Source organism: Pogonomyrmex barbatus, unplaced genomic scaffold (genome assembly GCF_055798465.1).
Source record: "Pogonomyrmex barbatus isolate J1 unplaced genomic scaffold, ASM5579846v1 scaffold26, whole genome shotgun sequence".
Classification (NCBI taxonomy): Eukaryota; Metazoa; Arthropoda; class Insecta; order Hymenoptera; family Formicidae; genus Pogonomyrmex; species Pogonomyrmex barbatus.
Window position 1 is genome coordinate 473,020 of NW_028297123.1, and position 22,904 is coordinate 495,923.

General features: G+C 30.4%; 2 protein-coding genes and 1 long non-coding RNA gene across 9 annotated transcripts; 1 reads left to right on the top strand and 2 right to left on the bottom strand.

Moving 5' to 3' along the window:
* Positions 1–194: 194 nt before the first annotated feature.
* On the bottom strand, positions 195–9,114 carry LOC105422657 (death-associated inhibitor of apoptosis 1-like). Of its 5 annotated transcripts, XM_089078637.1 has the most exons (3): positions 7,276–8,526; positions 5,369–5,476; positions 195–3,407 (listed from the first exon to the last, which is right to left on the bottom strand). In XM_089078637.1, exon 3 carries the CDS (start codon positions 3,371–3,373, stop codon positions 2,510–2,512), a length of 864 nt encoding a protein of 287 aa, XP_088934763.1. In that variant the 5' UTR covers positions 3,374–3,407; positions 5,369–5,476; positions 7,276–8,526; the 3' UTR covers positions 195–2,509. The 5 variants fall into 5 exon arrangements, with proteins under 5 accessions (XP_088934763.1, XP_088934764.1, XP_011630433.2 ...); XM_089078638.1 differs by lacking the exons at positions 5,369–5,476; positions 7,276–8,526 and adding an exon at positions 9,041–9,114; XM_011632131.3 differs by lacking the exon at positions 5,369–5,476.
* Positions 8,737–16,071, bottom strand: Diap2 (Death-associated inhibitor of apoptosis 2). 2 transcript variants are annotated; one of them, XR_016139669.1, is made up of 9 exons: positions 13,322–14,327; positions 13,103–13,223; positions 12,804–12,995; positions 12,504–12,682; positions 11,818–12,102; positions 10,543–10,685; positions 10,295–10,464; positions 9,041–10,043; positions 8,737–8,969 (listed from the first exon to the last, which is right to left on the bottom strand). XR_016139669.1 is itself a non-coding variant. In XM_089078635.1 (9 exons), exons 2-9 carry the CDS (start codon positions 13,820–13,822, stop codon positions 9,853–9,855), a joined length of 1,782 nt encoding a protein of 593 aa, XP_088934761.1. In that variant the 5' UTR covers positions 13,823–14,327; positions 15,733–16,071; the 3' UTR covers positions 8,737–9,852. The 2 variants fall into 2 exon arrangements, 1 of the variants encoding a protein (XP_088934761.1); XM_089078635.1 differs by adding an exon at positions 15,733–16,071 and having other exon boundaries at positions 8,737–10,043.
* An 863-nt stretch (positions 16,072–16,934) lies between these two features.
* LOC105423316 (uncharacterized) lies at positions 16,935–22,703 on the top strand. 2 transcript variants are annotated; one of them, XR_016139674.1, is made up of 2 exons: positions 16,935–17,256; positions 22,170–22,703. It is a non-coding gene; the product is annotated as an uncharacterized LOC105423316 (long non-coding RNA). The 2 variants fall into 2 exon arrangements; XR_967380.3 differs by lacking the exon at positions 16,935–17,256 and adding an exon at positions 20,917–21,588.
* Positions 22,704–22,904: the final 201 nt, after the last annotated feature.

A 22,904-nucleotide genomic window follows, 5' to 3' on the forward strand; every position in this document is an offset into this window, starting at 1 on the left:
AAAATTCTCATTTCGAACATATGAAATAATATATGTATATAACATGATATACATATATATAACAAACTATAAACTGTTTAACGTAAATAATATATGTTTTAAAAGAAATAAAATATTAAAAGATGTATTTAGTATATATACATTAATGTATAAATCACAGAAAAAAGTAATCAGTAGAAAAAGATAATAAAAAATTTTTATACTTTATCATTTATTTTGTAATAAAAAATTATGGTTATACAAAATCATGATTTTCGATTTTCTGTGAACTTCAACGCATTATATGCAAACATTATATACAAATCATAATGAACAAAACATTTTATTTTTGGTTATTACGCATTGCTATTTGCCATATCATTATTTATCATTTTTCTGCGTATTTTTATATCTTACTAGACTTGGCGCAAAATTAATATATAATATATCATCGCATCACATTTCATTAGTAAATGATCACATGTAGGAAGAAATCAATTTTTTTTATTTAGACCGTGACGTAACAGGCATTAATATTAAAGAATAATTAATTCGATCTTACAGTCTATATTATCAATTTAGAATATATAAAATATTATAATTATAAAATATAATAAAAATTCTAAAATTGTATAATAATTAAGAAAGAGAATCTATTGTATATAAAATCTCATTTAAAAAACTATTATAACATTTTGGTATTATGACTTTCATTTCAAAATGACTTCAAGACCCATTAACAATTATCAGATGTCTAAGGAATACTATATAATATACCATTGTATATTGAAAAGTTTCTATTTTATCAAAAATTAAATATTAAAAGTGGATTTAATTAATAATATATAAAATTCAATTATTTTTTTTTTTATTTCTCCTGAAACTTATAATAGTAATCACTCATGCACATATCGATTTCACTTATATGTAGTAGCAGATACGTACAATTAGTCATTTTACAGCGATTATGTACAATATGTACAATGTATCATTATCATTTCTTATTTTTAATAAAACATATTTTGGATTATTTTCATTCTAGGCTTACATGCCTGAACGTACACTTCGCGAGTTAACTGAAACTCTTTGTAAATACGACGACAATCTAGATTAAAATCTTTAATTGATAATTTTATTTATTTCTTATCTTTCTCGGAACATTTATCTCTTATCTTTATCTCGGTTTTTAATCTTATTATATCTCAATATTTCTCGAAAATAAAAATAGATTGCGTTTTCAACAAAATACATAATAATTATAAATCAGTTATGCAAGTTTGTAAATAAAAAAATATATAAATCTATTGATATATAATCCATCAATATGTAATAAAGAAAAATTGATTTTAAATGAATAGTCGAAATAATACATAAATTCAAAAACGTTCAATTACAAATATTTCCCCTATAAAAATCATATTTTGATTATAATCCACATCATAGATTTATAATAATACAATTATTAATTCATTAATTCATTAATATATTATGTCGATTATGGAGTATTATATCCTTGCATTAAATATATAAGTATATATTATATAATATTGATATGTCTATAACTAATGATACAGTACAATCAGTTAATAAAAATAAAAATGTATTATCTGCGCTAAACAATTTAAAATTCTTAAATACACAATTACGCTTAGATAAATATTTATTATATGAAAAATATCAATTTAAACCTTCTTACAGATATAGAATTTGGAATTTTATAACAAAAGTTTTATCCGCGTTACAATGTGTTTGTATATGTTTTGTGTATATATGTGTATTTGTTGCGTACATACTAGACTAATATGCTAATGAGTCATGTCATTAAGCGTCATTTATAAATATACATTCATAACGTAAATATATTCATAACGTTGTACATTATCCTCGTATATTGATGACAAAACGTGTTTAATTGATTACGAAGAATTGATGTAGGAAAATTCGCGTATATATTATCCAACATACAACACACTATATGTATATATGTATATTATTTTCAAATAATAAGTTCTCTTACATCGATTATTTACTATTTGTTTATTATTAATATACATATGTATATTTATTCTTGTATAACAAGTACTATTTGTGTACAAAAATTGCAAACGGTAAAGCGTTATTGATTTTATAATTTAATCGTCAAGCTCTGATTCAGTGAACATAGCGCCGAGCACCGACAGCGTGAATAGAGCATGAAAAAAAGAAAAAGAATATTGTTGTTCTTGTCTACTCTCTGAAGTTGATCAAAGCTCCAAACGCACACATGCTCCTTTGTATGTCGCAGTTCCCCTTCTACCCATCATATACACATACATGCAAGGTTACATTTAGTTAATTTTCTATACATCAAGCATGTGTGATAAGATCCCACATTAAGTAGTGGGGATGCCTGCGTTCCAGTTTCTGATAGCATTAAATATGTACCATGAATCTCTACTATTGTAAAACAGTCTCATTATCGTGTTTCAATTGACAAATAATTTGCTTAATAAACGCTAGTTGTAAATGGAGACAGTCTCCCATGATCCATTCATGCCGCAGATGACGGCTGCAGATCGGCATTCTCTCTTAATTGTTTTTTTGCTAATACCTTTTTGATAAACGCGCAGTCAGGAAACCACTTGAAATGTTCTTCCATAGGGTTGTCTGTTGGCATCCAATCCTTTAAGCATCCTTCGCAGAAAAAACACATTGTTTGATCACCATAGCCTAAATACCAAAAACCAGCGGCCGCTAAATCTTCCTTTTTTTGAACCTTGTTTTCTGGCCACATCGCGAAAGTACGTAATCTTTGTTCGTAGCAAGCATACTTTGGTTGCTTTGAACTCATAACATCACCGAATTTAGCTATAAAGGACACATCGTCTGAGTCCGAATCGTAGAAGACTTTAACTTCGGTATCTTTACTATTTATCTCGATTGGGTTATGTTCCGTCGTTTCCTCCAGTTGCAAATTATCTGGACCAGAATTAGGCATGTATCTGATGCCGTAGAGTCCGCAAGTCTGTAACTGTTTATGAGATGATGGTACTGTACTAGGATCGATGCCAATTGGTATATTTCCACAGGCAATATTGCGAACAAATCTACATCGTCCGGACCATCGTTGATGTTCTATCATGGCGTCATCACCTTCTAACCATCCAGCCAAGACAGTCCCGCATTCAAAACATTTGACTATATCCTCTTGTCCGGTATAATACAAGCCAGCAGCCGCAAGTTTCTGGGGGTCAATATATGGCACGTTCCAACCAACAAAACTATTCAACCTTGCAGCCTCAAAGCGATAGTCTGTATAATCTACATCGTCGGTTGATGATGTTCCGGTCAACATAGGCAAGTTGTTCAACTTATTGTTTAAATCCTCGTGTCCGATTCGTGCCAGTTTCATCATTTTCCTCGTATGATACGCCTGTTTATGCAAAAATCTAGAAAAAAGATAAACATAGATTAAAATTTCTTAAAATTTCTTTCTAAAGACAATCTATGTATCGGCAATCCGATCTATGTTAATTCATGGTAAATGAAGCAAGATTGATGACACCAATATTCTTTCTCACTGTTTTGAACTTTCAGGGATGAAATGTAAGATTTTCCAGGATAAAATAGATATAACAAATGATTACGTTTTTTTCAAATGTAAAATTTTTCGTGAATTATCGAGTTAATTTAGATAGTTACGGAATTGTCAAATTGCTAAACAGACAGGATTTATTTACCTATACATGCATACACATGCGCGCGCGCAATGAGGTTAAACACCCTTAATCCGCTTAAAATGCCCTTTCAGTGTATTATATTCGTATGGAATGCACTTTTATATCGATAGCTATTAGAAAAGGAGAAAATCTCGTGGAATCAAAACCATTTAGTGCATTCAAACACAAAAGTGCATTCCAACGAATACAATACACTAGCTTGGTCAACACGCGCTGCCGGTATTTCTATCGATGTATGGAATTTTCTTATTTGGAAAATTCCTACCTTTCGAGAGAATTGTTGAGATGAAAAGAATGATAATGAAAAGCAAAATTCCCCTCTTCTCGTTCTTCAAAACTTAGCTTTACATACTTAGTCATTGTTCATCTTATTCAATAATAATCTGATAAAAATTCCGGCAAATTTACACGCCGATGTTGATTTTGTTACTGTACATTGCAGTGCTCAAACAACTGAGATAAAATACTGAGATAAAATCTCCCTTTTAGTGAACGCAGAAATTCGCAATAATTGCGGAAATACGAGGAAGGATTATCAACATTTTGGAAGAAACGCACGATAAGAGCACTCATGAGCAAACAAATTCTTGTAAAATTGCCGTTGCGTAAATTGGTAGAATTCTCTTTTACACGTAATATTAATATCTGAATTTCTGATATGACATTTTAAGGAAAATTCTTTACATCCATAAAAATTTTACACATTTGTCTTTTCTATCATAATCTATGTATTCAAATTTGGTTGGAAATTCATTACACATTTTTTTATATATTATAGTTTAAGAAAATTTAATAACTAATTCTTAATCACAAAATAAAAAATAATAAAAATAATATTAAAACTGCAAACAAGTTAAAATTTTTATTAAAAAAGCCATATAAAAAAGTTCTAATAATTTATACTTGTATTCAAAATCAATGTACAAATTCGAATAAGAATTTTTTAGAGAACTTTAATAACATTTAAGAGAACTTAAACAAATAAATAATAAATAATTCTAGTTATAGAAAAGTAGTATTAAACTTGCAATTAAAATAATATTTTCTAATAAAAACATTCTGTAAAAGATTTTATTTTTTAAATTAAATTTTTTAGATTAAAAATGAAAGTATCAAATAAGAATATTTCATAATAGCGTTATTTTCAACATTAAAAATTGTACGCATTAAAAGTTTTACTCGAAATACAAATTCTAAAATGTTTTTCTGCCAAACTATAAATATAAAAAGAAATGCTTAATCGAATCAACACACATTCTTGAACTTTTCTATCGACACAATGTTTAAAATCTTTAATGACTATTCTTACTAAATTAACTTTAATTTTGATTTAATTTATTCTTTATAATTAAAAAAAATAAGGAAAAAGATAATAATGAATTAAAGTTAATCTATATTGACATAAAAGGACAGGAATTGATATAAAACTTCTTGTTCCGACTTTGGACACTGTCTATTTTCTTAATAATCGCTGAGAGAATTATAGATACGATAAAATAAGCCTAATATAGCAAAATATATGTAGCTTGATATAAGTACGTCGGATGATCTTTGTCTATATTCCATGTCTATCGAAAAATATTATAAGATATAATATTCTTTAATAATCTTATTTTTTATCGTAATGGCTGTGACTTTTAATAATTATCGCTTTATATTCAACAAACTACCTTCGTTATTATATGCAATTCGCTCAAAGAAGTTTTCGAGAATAATCTGTAACCATTTTTCCCAAATAACGGACCCATCGATCTATCCTTCGGGAACCAGCTGCTGTTCTGAAATAATGAAAGCAGCAGATGATCCGTCCGAAACCTCGCATCTGTATCTCTTTGATGAGTTGTAATGACGACCAGGGATGATCTCAAGCATCACAAATTAATATTTCATTCGTCATATAACACAATTTTTGAATGTTTTTTGATTAATTAGATAGAAAATTTTGAAGACCTGAAAACTTCGTTAATTATATAACCAACATACTTAAAAAATTTGTTGTTTTCGTTCAAAAAAATGTAATATTAATCTTAATATATTTAAAAATATTAGTTAAGACTCGATTTTCTTGCGGCATGACATGGATTATGTGACGAGAGGCGAGAAATGACACGTAGATATTTTTTGCATCGTATAGCTTTATTTTGTATTTTTTCCTTAAAAACATATTTTTATATTCTTAAAACTTGTAAAAAATAGAAAAGTAAGATATCTGTCCAATAGATCATGTAAAAGTGTAAAATAATTCTTGACATAATGGTCATCGCTGAGCGAAACAATTAGAGAACTCAGAAACAACTAGGCTGAGTTCGGGGAGCACATTATTAGAACTATCGCATCAGTCTATCCTCAATTTACATATAACGAGCAATAAAGATGAAATGATGTGATAGTGCTAATAGCGCGCTTCCCGAACGCAACTCTAGTGATTAGTAGAAGAAAAGCAAGAGAAAAGATGAGTTTTTAATTCATCGATTGATCAATCGCATAATGCGCAAATGCTGTTTTTATAGAACAAAATTGCATTTGCGCATAATGTGATTTATTAATCGACGAATTAAAAAACTCGCCTATACTTAACAAATAAGGGTATATTCCGAACGATAATAGTTTAGCTTATTTTTTTTCTAGATGTTGGCTGCTATGTAACTAACCGAAAAGTGTTCCGAACTCATCATAACCTGCAAAGATGTCGAAGATGTTTCATTTGGAAATTCAAGACCATAGTAATAAAATATATAATTTTGTAGTAACAAAAAATATCTACGATTTAGCTCATAATGGTAAGTATTATAATAACATTGTAGTAACAAAATTTTTGTCATAATTAATATTTTCAGAACTTTCATATGTAGAAAAGTTTTTGATTAGGCAGAAACAAAAATATCCTGAATTACTACGATCTTGAATTTCCAAATGAAACATATCCTGAATTACTTATGGTCTTGAATTTCCAAATGAAACATCTTCAACATCTTTGCAAGTTATGATGGATTCGGAACACTTCGGTTTAGTTATATGGCAACCAATATCTAGAAAAAATAAGCCAAACTATCACCGTTCGGAATATACCCTAAGAAAGAATAAGCGAAAGAGAAATGAATGGAAGCAACGGAGAGATTTTTTGTATCTTTCGTAGCAAACTGTATCTTTGTGCGAAAGAGAAAGAAGGAATCGATGCCATGTGACAAAATAGTGTATGCATGTGCGTGAATTATTTGCATGCTACGAGCGGAAATGATGAAAGAAAGGGCAGCGTATGTCGAACACTCAATACAAAAGTTACGCTCCGATATTTACTGTCAGTACTGAAAATCTATAATAACGTGACATGAACTACATATTTTCAGTACTGGCAGTAAATATCGGAACGCAGCCAAAAAGAAAGAGAAAGATAGATAATAGGTGGAGAAGCCAATCTTTTGTGGAAATCGATACGACTTTATCACATTGACACATGCGTGAATAACAGAAAATAGGGGGGGGGGTAAACAAAGAAGTGGAAGACAGATAATCTTATCTATTCCTATTTGCACTTCTTTTCGCAGAGCTACTTCTTTCGTTCGGCACGTTTACGTACCGCAATGTCATCCGCTTATTCCACCGCCGGTATTTCCGTGTTAATAACCGCGATGACGTGATGGAATGAAAGTCTCGTGCGAAACTCTGCCACGAGATACGATGGGCTGGGATCGTCCTCCCCAAACGTGATAATATGTCGCCGGTACGTCAAGTACAACCAACTATCCGAACTATCCGTCAACAACTTTACAAAGTTGCTCCCCACTTGCCAGCCGAAAGAACAAAAGCCCGCAGGCCGACTCAAGCGTGATTTGGCGTCGCAAAACGATTGGTTCAAATGTTAAAATCGCGTGGAAAATCCCGAAAAAAAAAACGGCGCTAACTCACATTTGGTTGAAACGGCGGAAAAGAATGAGAGAAAAAGAAAAACCGGGATAGTGAATTTTATTTCTGACACGTGTGAACCCTGGAAACAGTCGAGGGCTGTCTCAGAACGAATCGCATCTTCATTCGAAATATAAAGCTATTATTGACACCGTGGATAGTAGTGGGGGGAATAGTTCTGGTCAATGACCTTGATATAGGGGATGTTAAAGCGTTAGAAAACTACAAACAATTATTATTATATCATTAAATTTATGAAATTTTGGAATACAAACACGAAGTTGAACAAGAGATAAACATATTTTAATCGAATATATTTTTAGTAACGTAGATTAACTTTGAATATAACTATGAGAGTGAGGTAGAAGGCCTTAAAAGGCCTATGTAAGAAATAGACGACCGTAAGCGATCATGAAGAAATTCAGATTATAAACAGCTAATAGAGAGGATCCGTCGCGGTCGTGCAGACTAAGGCTAGGTCAATGTAACACTACAAATGCTTCGAAGCGTTTGATTGTCCAATCAAAACAAAGAATTTTACTAATGTACCAATCAAAAAATGCTTCAAAGCATTTGTAGTCCCCACCAAGCCCTTGACGGTACCCTAAGTGTTTGGTAGTAAGTGAGGGTCCGATTTCAAATTTAATCGGTCTCCGTTTATTTTTTCGAATTTAATAAATATTTTTCACCTATACGAAAGAATAAGAAGATTAACTTTAATTTTCTTAGAGCTTTTCACCATTTTTGATTAATTTAATTAGCCAATTATTCCATTGGAATTGATCAATCACATTAAATTTAACAATAAATTAATTTAAGGATTTAATTTACTTTAAATCTTGTTTTAATTTTATGAATTAGAAAAGAATAAAAAGAGAATAAGTAAAAAGAGATTAAAATTAATGGACATAAAAGATGTTTTGTTAATGGCAGTTTCAGAAATCGCTTAATATCAATGTGAGTGGAAACTGTACCCCAGTTATCCGATTATTTGTTGAGTATATAGTGAAGTTAAGGAATGTGAATTGAATTGATAAAATCCTATCGAGTCAACAATAACTAAAAAAAGAATGACTCGAGATACGTGTGTAAAAATGCTTTTATATTTTAAAAAGTGTACACACGACACGTGACATCGATTTCACAACAGATTTCTATTTTGCAATCATCAAACTGTACATAAAATATTGTCTTCGATATATAACATTTAGATAACATCTAATTACTATACAATTTTTGCTCCAATAAATATTGCGAATATCACATTTATATTATTCTTGCATTTGACAAAGTGCGAAATTATCTAAATATGAATATTCTTTATTTTTCATTTCTTTGGGACGATTCTGGCCGAGTTTATTCTTAGACCTATGTTAGAATTAGAAATTAGCACGAATATATTGTTTTGTTCAATCACTTTTTATGTCGTTTGTACTTACCTTCGGCAAACGCAATAACACTAATTACTATAGCTTTGGATTCTGTCTGCGAGATATACTATCAGTGAGACACCATTGATATATAACATATTGACATATAGATTTTATCGCAATCTGACATATGGTGGGGTTATATCAGCATTAGGCGAGATTGTGCCTCTTTTATATATCCTGATAAATTCGTTTTAAGTCATTTAAATAAAGCCTCGTTAAAAAGTTTCCAGTCCTTATTCATCTTATTGATAAGATTATGACTAAATTCTAAAGAAAGCTACTTTACAAAGATTTCATGTCCGTCTTATTAATATAATTATACTTATTAAATAAACAGTATTATCGATTTAACACTTTTTATCAACTATATTTTTAAATGTACTTAACGCATACTCTCTTTGAAAATATTAAATAATATAACAGTTATCTTCGAGCCAATAATTTAATATAACATTTATTTATATAAAAACATTTCGACAGTACAAAAAAAAGTAAGCATAAGACATACATAATTGCAATTGTTATTGGCTCGTCAAGTTAGAGTTTTCTTTGATTCTATTTTAGAAGAATCAGTCGAGATATATCCGAGATATATGAAACATGATATCTTTTCACATAAAGTGCAATGTTATATTATTGCCGTTTCAAAGTAAAATTGATAAAAAAATATATTTAAATGCAAATTACATATGTAATAACATGTCTAATATAAAATATCTTGCAATGAAGAAATGGCTCGAATTTTATTTCCTAATCGATCTTCGTCCTCTTTCGAATAGACTTAAATGATGTATATGTACAATATTTGGACAAGAAATTTAAGACAAAAAAATACGAACATAAGCACGAATTCCTAGTCTGCATAAAGGACAATTCGCAAGAGCCGGTGCGCAGTTGTTGCATGTTGCTAAATGGCCACAAGGTAAAAATACTACGGCTAGTTCGTGATCCATACAAACTTTGCATAAACGGGCTTCCTTTAATCTTCTGTTCTCTTCTCGCAAAGACACTGAAAAAAAACAATGTGACATTTGAATGCGAGAGACATCTTTCAAACAAAAGAAAATTGCATTAAGAAATGATATCAATTAATTTGAAGATAAGTTTGCATTGATAAAATTCAAAGATGTATTTTAAATTATGATATATAATGCGTGATAATGAGGAAAAAATAATTCGTGGAAAAGAAACACTTCATTTATATATGTCACGTATAAATATAAATTATAATTTATATTATTATATTCATTTGTTACTTACTAAGATCATCTGATTCATTATCCCTCTTCCTTTCTTCGACTTCTTTTTCGAATGCGTCAGATTCTTGTGCATTATTTTTGTTTGTAGAATTATTAGCTATTTGCATAGTAACTTGATTAAATAAGTTATTCAATTCTGAAGTTGGGGAATCAGAAGTACCATTATCACATCTAAAGAAGAGAAAAATCTTAATTCTCAATATCTTGATTTTAATTATATTTATTATGCCATATCTATGTTTTACATACCCATTATCCTCTTCCAGAACTTGATCGTGCAGAACATCTTGTATGAGTTGAACAACATCCGTGTATGGTTTACCAAATCTTTCCATTCTTTTCTTCAGAGCTCTCTTTACTCTACCTACATGTAATCCAATTTCAAGGGCAGTCTATATTCAAAGTCATATAAATTAATCTTATCTAATTAGTAGATTATCTGATTAAACTAATCTTATATTAATTAATCTTATTAATTAATCTTAAAATGTGAAAAATATTATATTGAAGGAAATCTTAATATCTTGAAAACAATACGTTTTAGAAAAAAAAATGTTTCAGACAAAATTGTAGAGATTACATGACTATATTGAATGCATCCAATAGCACAATTGCTCAATGAGCACCCAATGGCACTAACTATGCTCTCCAGATTTGTGTATTAGATACAAATATTCTTTAAGTGGTTTACAGCCATTATGTAATTTTATTGAATATACAACAGGAATGAGATAAATTAATTGATATAAAAAAAATTCATAGCTAAAAAAATTATGCAACTTACAATTTATAAATATTTACTACTTTTTTTAAATAACTTTATATTTTTTATATTTTTTGAAAGTAAAAGATGGAGATTTACAATATGCAATGATGTATTCTTTTTGAAAAACAACTATGTATTTTCTTTACACCAACTGATTCATCTAATTATTCTATGCATAAAAATATCAAGATATAGTTGCCAAAAAACGAATAGTTTACGAGATATTTTATACTTTACATCAAATTGTACATCAAATTTGACACTTCATAATTCTCACATCTCACAATTCAGAAAGTACTTAATGAAAAAATACTTTATTATAGTGTTTTGAAACGCTCTCGAGATAAGCTACAAGAATATGCAATAAAAAATGAAAGGTTTCATTTAAGAAAACATTGGTCACATTGTCTTAGCCTTGAGAATGTCACTCAAAGTTAAGGTCCATATTTTCATATGCTCCCCTTAATATCTTACAACTTTTATCTGAAACATTTTTCCATCTAAAGCCATTTCTGAGATATAGGGCCTGGGTCAAATTTTAGAGTTACTCTGTAATTAGATATATACAAATACATTTTCAAATTTTTAGCAAAGATTTTCGCCCTTTCCAATGTTCCAATTTCATCAATATTACTTTATTCAACATAAAGTTTCAATATAATCTATAATCTCAATAGCATCTTGATAATTTCAATATATAATCTATATACATATATATATATAATTTATAATACATATAATCTTATTATCTTTCTTACCTTAGCTGGGACTGTCTCTAAGAGCTTCTCAACAGCTGCATTTGTTATTGGTTCATTGGATCGTAAAATTGTAGGTAAAGGTACAACTGTAGCTTCTGCGGCATCTGCTATTGTATCTGTTGTTAATTCACTAAGTTGTGAAATTGTAGGAAGAGATGTAATTGATGTTGCCGCGACATCTGCCACAGATGCCATTGCATCTGATTCATTAGATTGTGGAATTGAAGAAAGAGATTCAATCGAAGTTTCTGCAGCATTATCTTCTTCTGATATACCAGTAATAATCTACATATATAGTGAACAAATAAAAAAAAAAAAAATATATATATATATATATATATATATATATAAAATACACGCACGCGCGCACACGCACACATAATAAACAAAATGAAAGAAATGTCACATGTTTTATATATAAAGTATATGTGTGTATGTAAGGTGTCTTAGGAGGAAAAATCGATATTCTGGGAGACTGTAGTATTGATCATTCTAAGAAATAAAATCTATAAATGTGTCGTATTCTAATGTTTTCTAAGATAGGATTCTACTTCAACATTGAAAAATTATTAATAAGAGATAAGAGAGAAATATTGTTCTTGATTTTGTTTAATAGATTTGATACTAACCTTATAATTAAATTATCTTATAAAAATGTAGATGTAATGATGAAATAAGATAATTACCGAAAGATCCAAAGGTGTTCTATTATTTATGCAATATTTCACAAATTCGTGTCCACGGATAAGATTTACAAAACCACAACTTGAGAACCACCGTGCATGTTCAACCCATACATCGTCCGTTGGTTGCCAATATCGTAACCCTCCATCGCAGTGAAAACATCTAACTTGATCTTCATATCCTATATCAGACACATAATAAAACATCTACTAAAAGAAAAATTTTATAAAAGAAATATTTTATAAAAGAAATTTAATAGTACAAATTTAAAAAGACAAATAAATAATTGTGATAATTCTGACCGCCATAATAGAATCCAGCTTCAGCTAACATCTCTGGAGTTTGCTTAAGATTTTTTGGCCATCCTCTAAAAGTCTGCAATCTTTTCTCATATGTTGTATATTCTGGCCTTTGAGGTGCCTTATGTCTTTGTATTCCTAATTCTGTCATATTTGTTATAGTCTCAGGTATGACTCTAACTAAGCCTAAAAGATCTATCAAAAATAAAATCATAATAAATATAATTGATAATATAAACAAATATGGTCAATTAAAATATAAAATTAAATATGAATCTCATATTATTAAAAGAACAATGTACCATCTTCTGTATCTCGTCTCATATAGAAATCACAATTTGGAAAACTCAATCTGTGCGCACAATCTGGATCATCACCAGGTTTCCAATTCATTAAGATACCTCTGCAAAATGCGCATTCCACCTGTTATTTATACAAAATATTATGCAAAGATAAAAAACATATATAATATATAAAACATTATGTTAGGTGCATTATATATATTGTAGTCATTTCTTTACCATGTCTTCACATTGAAGATAGTAAAATCCTGCTAAGGCTAGTTGCTCCGGATGAACAATGCTACTTATCGGCCAATTGTTAAATGACAATAGTCTCTGTGTGATGGTGCTATATTCCTTTGAAGGATCCATTGGCCTTTGTACCATACTTGAATTGTTTCCAACACTATTAGATTGTTGCAAATCCAGTAATTGTCGACTTTGTGTTGTCGATTCTACTGCAGTGGTATTGTCAGTTGCTACTGGTATCAATGGCACATTGCATGTGCTGGCTGAATCACGGACGAAAGGGCAATTAGGTGCCTTTAATCGATGACGGACCATAGCTTGATCACCGTAATTCCAATCAGATATTTTTGTTCCGCATAAAAAACATTGTACTTCCAGAATGTGTCCGGTATAATAAAATCCTGCTTTCGCAAGACGCACCGGATCAACTGCAGCGTTCGCTGGCCACTCGCGAAACGTCCTGAGCCTCTTCTCTTCGATATTCATCTTCATGGACTCAAATTATTATTTGCATCGACAACCAAACTCACCAATAAACTAATTTTGCCGATCAACTCGGCGAGTAGTATTACCAAATTTTCAACTTAAACGATACTTTTCTAGGCTATACTCCTGACAAACTGATAATGCAAATCGAATAATTTTGAACATTCAATAATATTAAGGTAAAAATTGCTTTTTTCTCTATTTAATAGAAGTCCCTTTTATCTTCTCAATAGTCTAGTTTCCACCGAAATCTTCAATAGAGGTGCAGTTCACTTGGTGCTACAAATGCTTCGAAGCATTTTTTGATTGGCCAATTCATAAAATTTTTTATTTTGATTGGTTAATCAAACGCTTCGAAGCTTTTGGGTGCATTCGTTTATGCAGTCACTACCGCAGAAGTTTGTTTACTTCGTCTGCGAAAGTGACTGCAGCGCAATTCGTCGTTCGTTTACGCAGGGATATATCTCTGTGTAATCTCGGAAGTCCTGCTTTGAATGTTCTGCTTGCAGTACTGTGTATACGAACATCAAAATGAACTTTATTAGAATAAGAAGTGAAACGAATCAGAAATAAATAATTGATCCAAGTAAAATAAAAATAATAAGATATAATTAAAATAAAAATAAGATAAAATAAAAAAAATAAGAAAAAGTAAGAATAAAATAAGAAAAAATAGGAATAAAAATAAGAAATAAGAAAAAATAAGAATAAAATAAGAAAAAAATAGGAATAAAAATAAGAAATAAGAAAAAATAAGAATAAAATAAGAAAAAATAGGAATAAAAATAAGAAATAAGAAAAAATAAGAATAATAAAATATAATTCACAAAAAATTAATATCTAACTTTTAAGTAAAATTCATAGATTAAATATTTTTTATATCCATTATTTATATATCCATTATTTATATAATATCCATTATTTATATCAATTAAATTTAATATCAATAAAATATTATCTTTTATACAATAAAAAAGTTTTATTACATTTTAATTATTTGAATATAAATTTATATATAAAATTGTCTCTATTTATCATTCAAATAATCGGCTCAATTTCTATTGGCTACGATCCGTGCAGTTATTCACGCAGTTATCCGTTCGATAAATTTCGATTACGACAAGCAGATGAGAAAGCAGTAGATGCACAAAACACTGCGCAAATAAATACACCTTTTGTAGTCCTAAATGGACCGTAGCCTTAATTCTACTTTGGTATGGATCAAACTTAATATGCTATTTCCATCAGAAGTAAAGTATAGAGACACTACAATCAGAGACTGACTACGATTCGATGTTTTGGCTAAATCCTACGAAAAAGAAAGAAATATACACCATCTCACTCTAAACAATAGTGATATCTTTTACTTTGCATGTGCATTGATTTAAGTGTATTATGCATGCGTATTAAACACGTGGAAAGCGTGATAATATATTATTAAATAATAGAGATATTGAAATTGCAAAATATAGTCATAAATTAATTAATTGTGATAAATCAATATAAAAAATGGGTGGAAATTTATTTTTTTACTTAAATTTTATTTTATATTATAATAAAGTTTGTTTATAATAATAATATGTAAATATGTATAATAATTCTTTCTAAAAAAAAGCATATCTGTGCGGAATTGAGACGCCGTTCGTTGGAACGACCCTCGACTAAGGATCCGATGGGTGATAGAATGACGAGAATTCTTGAGACAGATCACACTAATTTAATAAGTCAGCTTTTACAGTGAAATGTAGTAGTAGAATATAGAGTCTGACGGTAGTGTACATATTGAGAAGATAGAACAGATGTTCGCTAGGTAGATTGCACGCACTGGTTTGAATGATTCGTACGAATTGCGTGATCACATGATGGGAGAATATCCGCAGCGTGCTGAGAGAAAGAATGGTCGCAAGCTCTTGCACCTTGATCGAACTTAAATGACTACGTGCTGTTTCGTCAAGCTGAGATACGCGCACTTGTCACTGAGAATTCGTTCTTTGAGAATGCTCACAGTAAATATTCTTATCGAATCCGAAGGCATTTGAATCCCGAGATGGCGAAAGAGAACATGAACCAAGAGTTCGATTCAAAATATTTCGCTGAAGTCTCTCGCGATAATTAAAACGTAACATTATTACGAGACGAAATGACAAGTCTAAATTACGACACGAGCTGAACTTACAAATACGACAAGAGCGATAGAAAACGACAAAGCACACTATTCTTTCTATGAGCAAGGATTATAGTCGATTCGCAGAGAATTTCGAGAGCTTTTCGAGAAGCTTGCAGGATCATCCGATTTCGTCCTATCAGCGATCGACACGACGAATCATGTGATTTTTGGCCAATCGATAGCGCACACGTATGTTCCGACAATTGCGAAACAACACCGCCCTTAAAGAGTGGCTGATAAACATAATTACTTCTACGTGGTAGATATCGACGGGCTACCTTACGCCATCGATCGGTTGATTTAGGATAATCGATTGCCGTAGTCGTCACGCGCGCTTCGCGTGTTCCACGTCACACTTTCAGGCGCGATTTACTTATAGCAATTCCGAACAACATCGATACTTGCGTCTCTCGAAATTTCCTCAAACTTTATTGTTGATTGCTTTTCCGCGATAGGTTCTCTCGCTGCGCTAATTTTGAATAGCTGTCATTATATTTCATAGAGAATCGTTTTGACAATTGTGTATCAAAAAGTTAAAATATTATAATGTAACAGTAATAATATTATATTAATTCTTGCTCTAATGTTGAAAAAGATAAATAGCAAAAAAAGATAAATAAAAAAGATAAATAAATAAATAATAAATAAATAAAAAGATAAATAAATAAATAGTAATAAACTTGAAATCGTTAAAATTAAAAGAAATATATTAATAAATTGGTAATATAATCATGTAAAATAAAGTTTTATAAATATGCACATTTTATTATCTTTAAAACATTTATGTTTTTGAAGTTTTATAATATTACAATTTAAGATTAATGTAGTTAATGTATTTGAAAATAAGTGGGAATAGCCAAAAGATGGCGGACCAATCAAAAGTTGCTTTTTCGTGACCAATCTTTGATGTAGTGTCTCTAGTAAAGTCAAAACAAAGAAAAGCCTGAGAGCGGCTACGATCGCGATTTATTACCTTATTTTGAAGCGCCAATGTGGTTACACGATATTTTTCTGTAAAATGGAAGGGATAAGATTGGTACCAATGAAATCCTCTGAATGATATAATTTAGTTTCTATGGATTAGTAACACTGTTCAAGTAGTAATTTGATAGTTACACCATGGTTTACACATCCTTTTTGACATATGTGCGGGCATGTCAAAATGTAAATATAAAATACATTATAATATTTTATTAAAATTAAATAAGTGACAAATAAGTGAAAATATAAAGTGCGTAGAACATAATAAGTAGAGAACAGTAAAGTGAATAAGGTGGGAAACAATGATAAATATTATATATAACATGTGTAGTGTGTGTGTGTGTGCCTGCGTGCGTGCGTGCGTGCGTGCGTGCGTGCGTGCGTGCGTGCGTGCGTGCGTGCGTGCGTGCGTGCGTGCGTGCGTGCGTGCGTGCGTGCGTGCGTGCGTGCGTGCGTGCGTGCGTGCGTGCGTGCGTGCGTGCGTGCGTGCGTGCGTGCGTGCGTGCGTGCGTGCGTGCGTGCGTGCGTGCGTGCGTGCATAAAATATTCTGATATTGATAATATTGATGAATATGTACGTAACAGCAAGAGCGTTTGCAGTTGTCGCATCCGCTTTTGGAATTCCTTCATTTCTTCCGTTCTTAAAAGCCGTTTGTCGCAACAAAAAATCCTGACAGACACGATATAGCCCGTGTGGAAAGGAAATCTATGAGAACTATTCAGATTTCTATAGTTACCATTCTATTTCTGTAGTAACTTGAGTAGTAACTATTGGCGATTGCATGCATGAATAGTAATTGAATAGTAACTGCGACTATTGGCGAATAATTCTGAAAAGTAACTATTGGCGACTACGTGTACGAATAGTAATTGAATAATAATTACAACTATTGGCAAATAGTTCTGAAAACCAACTATTGGCGCAGTTACTATTCAATTATTAGTCATTATTATTCATGTAATTGCCAATAGTTACTACTCAAGTTACTACAGAAATTGAATGGTAACTATAGAAATCTGAATCATAGTTCTCAATAGTTCTCAATAGTTCCTTTCCATACAGGGATGTATGGAATTCGAGAATAGTATTCGAGAAATTTCATTGTCATTTAAAACGGGGCATCCTATGTATATTTTTATATATTCTTATATAACTTTATATATATATATATATATATATATATACGAGAGTAGTCTGAAAAGTTTTGAGCCTAACATAGAAACAAGTACTTTTTCGGTCAAATATAGTTTTATTTTTCAACATAAATCTCCTTTTAAGTCGATACACTTTTCCCATCGATATTCTAACCTCTTTAATCCTTCCAAATAATAGTTGGCGTCTTGCTCCGCAAAATAGGCGTTTACGTATGCGATGACCTCCTCGTTCGATGAAAATCTTTGTCCTCCAAGCGAAACTTTAAGCTTAGGAAACAGGAAAAGTCTGGGGGCCAGATTTGGTGAATACGGTGAATGGTCAACCAATTCGAAGTGCAGTTCGTGAATTTTGGCCATGGCGACCGCCGAAGTGTGAGCAGGTGCATGGTCTTGATGGAGCACTTTCTTTTTCTTCAAATGCGGCCGTTTTTTTGCAATTTCTGCCTTCAGCTTATCAAGTAATGATGCGTAATACGCTCCCGTTATTGTTTTACTTTTTTCAAGTCGATACACACAATTCCGTGACTATCCTAAAAAACAGTCGCCATTACCTTCCCAGCTGATGGAATTGTCTTCACCTTTTTCGGAGCAGGTTCACCTTTTGCAGTTCACTGTTTTGACTGTTCTTTTGTCTCTGGAGTGTAGTGGTGGATCCAAGTTTCATCTACAGTTATGAATCGACGCAAAAAATCTGACTCATTTCGCTTGGACTCAACCGCTCCAACAGGGCCTTGGAAATGTTCATTCGTTTTTGGTTCAAAGTGAGCAAGCGCAGCACCCAACGCGCGGATAGCTTGCACATATCCAATTCTTCAGTCAATATATGACAAACGCGTTCTTTCGATATGCCTATAGCCTTTGCTATTTCTCTAACCTTGATTCGACGGTCGTCCAGTACCATTTGGTGAACATTTTCGATGTTATCAGCGATGATCGCAGTTTTTGGTCGTCCCGAACGCTCATCATCAGCCAACCTGGTACGACCACGTTTAAATTCAGCTACCCATCTTTTTTCGGTGGCAAATGATGGGGCAGAGTCCCCGTAAACAGCGTCCAACTCGATTTTAATTTGCGCAAGCGTATTGCCTTTCAAATGTAAGAATTTAATCACGGTACGATATTCAATTTTTTCCATTTTTACAAAAACTGACATCGACTGACACAAACGACTGTCAAACAACAACTGAGCGTCCAAAATGACTGAAATTTTCACAAAAGTCTTTCAAAGCATATACTATTGTAGTACTAGAATGATTTTGACGAGTAACGTCATCTTCATGTTAAGGCTTAACATTTTTTAGACTACCCTCGTATATATATATATATATATATAATATATAATATATAAGAATATATACAGTTATATAAGAATATACATAGAATGCCCCATTTTAAATGACAATGGAATTTCTCGAAATACTATAAAGAATATGAAAAAAAATTTTAGATAAAGATTGTACAGTCTAAAGAAAGACAAATAACAGTAAAATTAGTTTTTGACAAAAATTGATTTTACGGTCATTTGAAAGTCATTGCCATTTTTTAAAATGAAATTATGATTTTTTTACATAATATAATTTTTTCGATTATTTTATATTATAATAAGTGTAAGATAAAATTGTCGAAAAATTAATAATTTACGAGATTTTACACTCTATTTTAACATATTGTCATATAAAATAATCTTGTAAATTACCCACTTTTTTTTAATCTTAATACTTTTGCTCCAAATAATGAGAGAAATCAATTGGCGTAAGGAAAATGCTGTTGCTTTAAAAAAAAATATGTAATTGCATATTACGAATTGCATAATTCTTTTTTAAAAACAACTATATGTTTTCTATACACTAATTTATTTATCTTATTTTATAAATAAAAGTATTAAGATGTAATAGCAAAGACTGAATAGTTTATGAGATATTTTATATTTTATGTTGTGCAAGAGTAAAGTGTAAAGTTATTAATTTTTTGATAATTTTATCTTAATACTTTTATATGCAGAATATTCGGAGAAATCATGTATTGATTTTTTTCAATTATCAAAATTAATTTTACCATTATTTGTCTCCCTTCAAAAAATATATTTTTTATTTCAAATGTTTTTTCGTTTTTCTTCAATAATTTTTGAAAAATCTCAATCCGTCATTTAAAATAAGACATCCTGTACATACATTATAACATTATTTTAAAAAATACAATAAAAAGATTACTAATCAGAGTATCCGCGTACTATCCAGAATAATTGGCATATCATTCAATACTAATATCAGATTTCCACGATTTTTCACGAAAATCGCGAATTAGTAATTATAGTATTTATTTATTCCAATAGAATAGCAAACTACTCATGATTCTAATAGTAAAGAATAGTAAATCCTTATAATTACTATTCGCTCCAATAGTAAACTATTGACGATTTTAATAGTAATGAATAGTAAGTGCCTACAGTTACTATTCGTTTCAATAGTACTACTTATAATTCTACTTATAATTCTAATAGTAATGAATAGTAAATGCTTATAGTAACTATTCATCCAATAGTAAACTATTTATGTTTCCAATAGTAATGTCCCATAATACTACACAAAATTTCAATAATTTTCTGAATAGTTTTGAATAATTATATTTCTCAATAGTTTCCTTTCTTACGGGAGGCATGAATGCTTTTCATTTAGTGACACAAGTATCTTCTATCTTTCTTGGCTTTCAATGATTAACAAGGACAAAATGATATTTGTGTCGACTTTTGTCACTAAATGGAAAGCACCCATACTGAGATATTAAGATCGTACAACAAATAATTCTTTTGATGGGGTGTGCTATTTTACATTTACAGAATTACAGAATTACATTACAGAAGAGTTTAGTGGGAATTATAGAACATGATAAATGAAGTCAATATTTTATCATTTAATTTTTTATTTAGTCCTTATGTAATAATTAAGAAAAGAAAAAAAACATTGAAAAATAAGGACTAAATAAAAAATTAAATGTTAACCTCATTTACTATGTTCTATAATTCCCACTAAACTCTTCAAATGTGATAAAACCGCACACCTCATCAAAAGAGCTATTTGCTGCACGATCTTAATATCTCAATATGCCTGCCAGGATTTTTTGTTGCAACAAACAGCTTTTAAGAACGGAAGAAGCGAAGGACTTCCGAGAACAGATGCAACAACTGCAGACGCTCTTGCTGTCGTGTTACGTACATATTCATCAATATTATCAATATCAGATCTCATTGTGAAAATCATCCTGTAGCTAATCTCGCAGCTTTAGAAATAATCTTTAAATTAGAAATAATCTCTCTGCCTTCGACACGGACATAGTGTTGCTATTAGAGCCGCTTTCTCATGCATGCATATTATGACCAATAGTCATGTCTAGGGCTGTAACATGACATACGTATATAATAGGCGTTAAAATTTTGGCGGATTCCACGCTAGGATGAGATAGGTTAAATAAAGTAAGTATTTAAATATTATTAATTGTTATTAAATGTTATTATTTATTATTTGTTATTAAACATAAATATGGATATACATAACCAAAAGGGGGCCATTAAAAAGCATGCTTGTAATTTATAAATAAAATATTTTATTTTAAACACATAAATGTATTTTATTATATACTTTCTTTCCTTACATTTACCAAAATATAACTTTATTAAAAAATTAATGTTATTGTAGGTTATTAATATTAATTATATTTAAAATTCTATATAATTAAATAATTTTTATATAATTTTTACAATTTTATACAATTGTATATAATTATAAACAATTTTATATAATATAAAAAATTTCAGTAAAAGACCAGATACCTTTTTTCTTTTAAACGTGATACTTCAGAATAACAATCATTAAATAAGATAAAACTATGTATAAAACAATAAATAATAATATAATAATTAACGCAACACACACACACACACACACACACACACACACACACACACACACACACACACACACACACACACACACACACACACACAAAAGGTACAGAAACAAAAAAAACTTAAAATTAACTTCTGAAATGTTGCAGGATTGGATAACAAAGATGCGCAATTTCGGAAATATATCAAAGAGTTCGACATAAATGGAATAGTCAAAACGTGGATAGAAGAAAAACGTTGGTATAAATTAAATGTATATCGAAGAATTTCAACTAGGAGTGTCAGCATGCCAAGAGAGAGAAGAATAAAGGAAGAGCGATAGGAGGACTCATCACAGGAATAAAGAAGAATATTAAAGAGGAGAACAGGACAGAAATAAAGGAAAAAAGAACTGAAGTAGAGTAACTATAGGAAAAAATAAATGGACAATAATAATAATCGAGGAATAACCAAAATTATGAGAGAAATCAAAGCTTTAACATCCGAAGATAACGAAGGAAATCTTTTAATAGGAGGAGACTTCAATGTCAGAATAGAAAAAGAAAGAACGCTTATTTAGGAAGACGAGATAGGCAGAAAATCAAGGGACAAAACTTAAATATCGAGAATAAGAAATTTCTAGAAAAGATAGAAGAGGATGGGACATTCTGAATGGTAATATAACTGGAGATGAAAAAAGAGAATTTACGTATATAAGTGCAAGAGGCAGCTCAGTAATAGATTATATTAGGAAACATCGAGACCAGAGAAAAGATTGAGAAGCTGGTAGTTCAAGAGAGAATCGGACCATTTACCAATTTGTATATATATATATATATATATATATATATATCTCCTGCATACAGGATATATATATATATATATATATATATATATATATATAT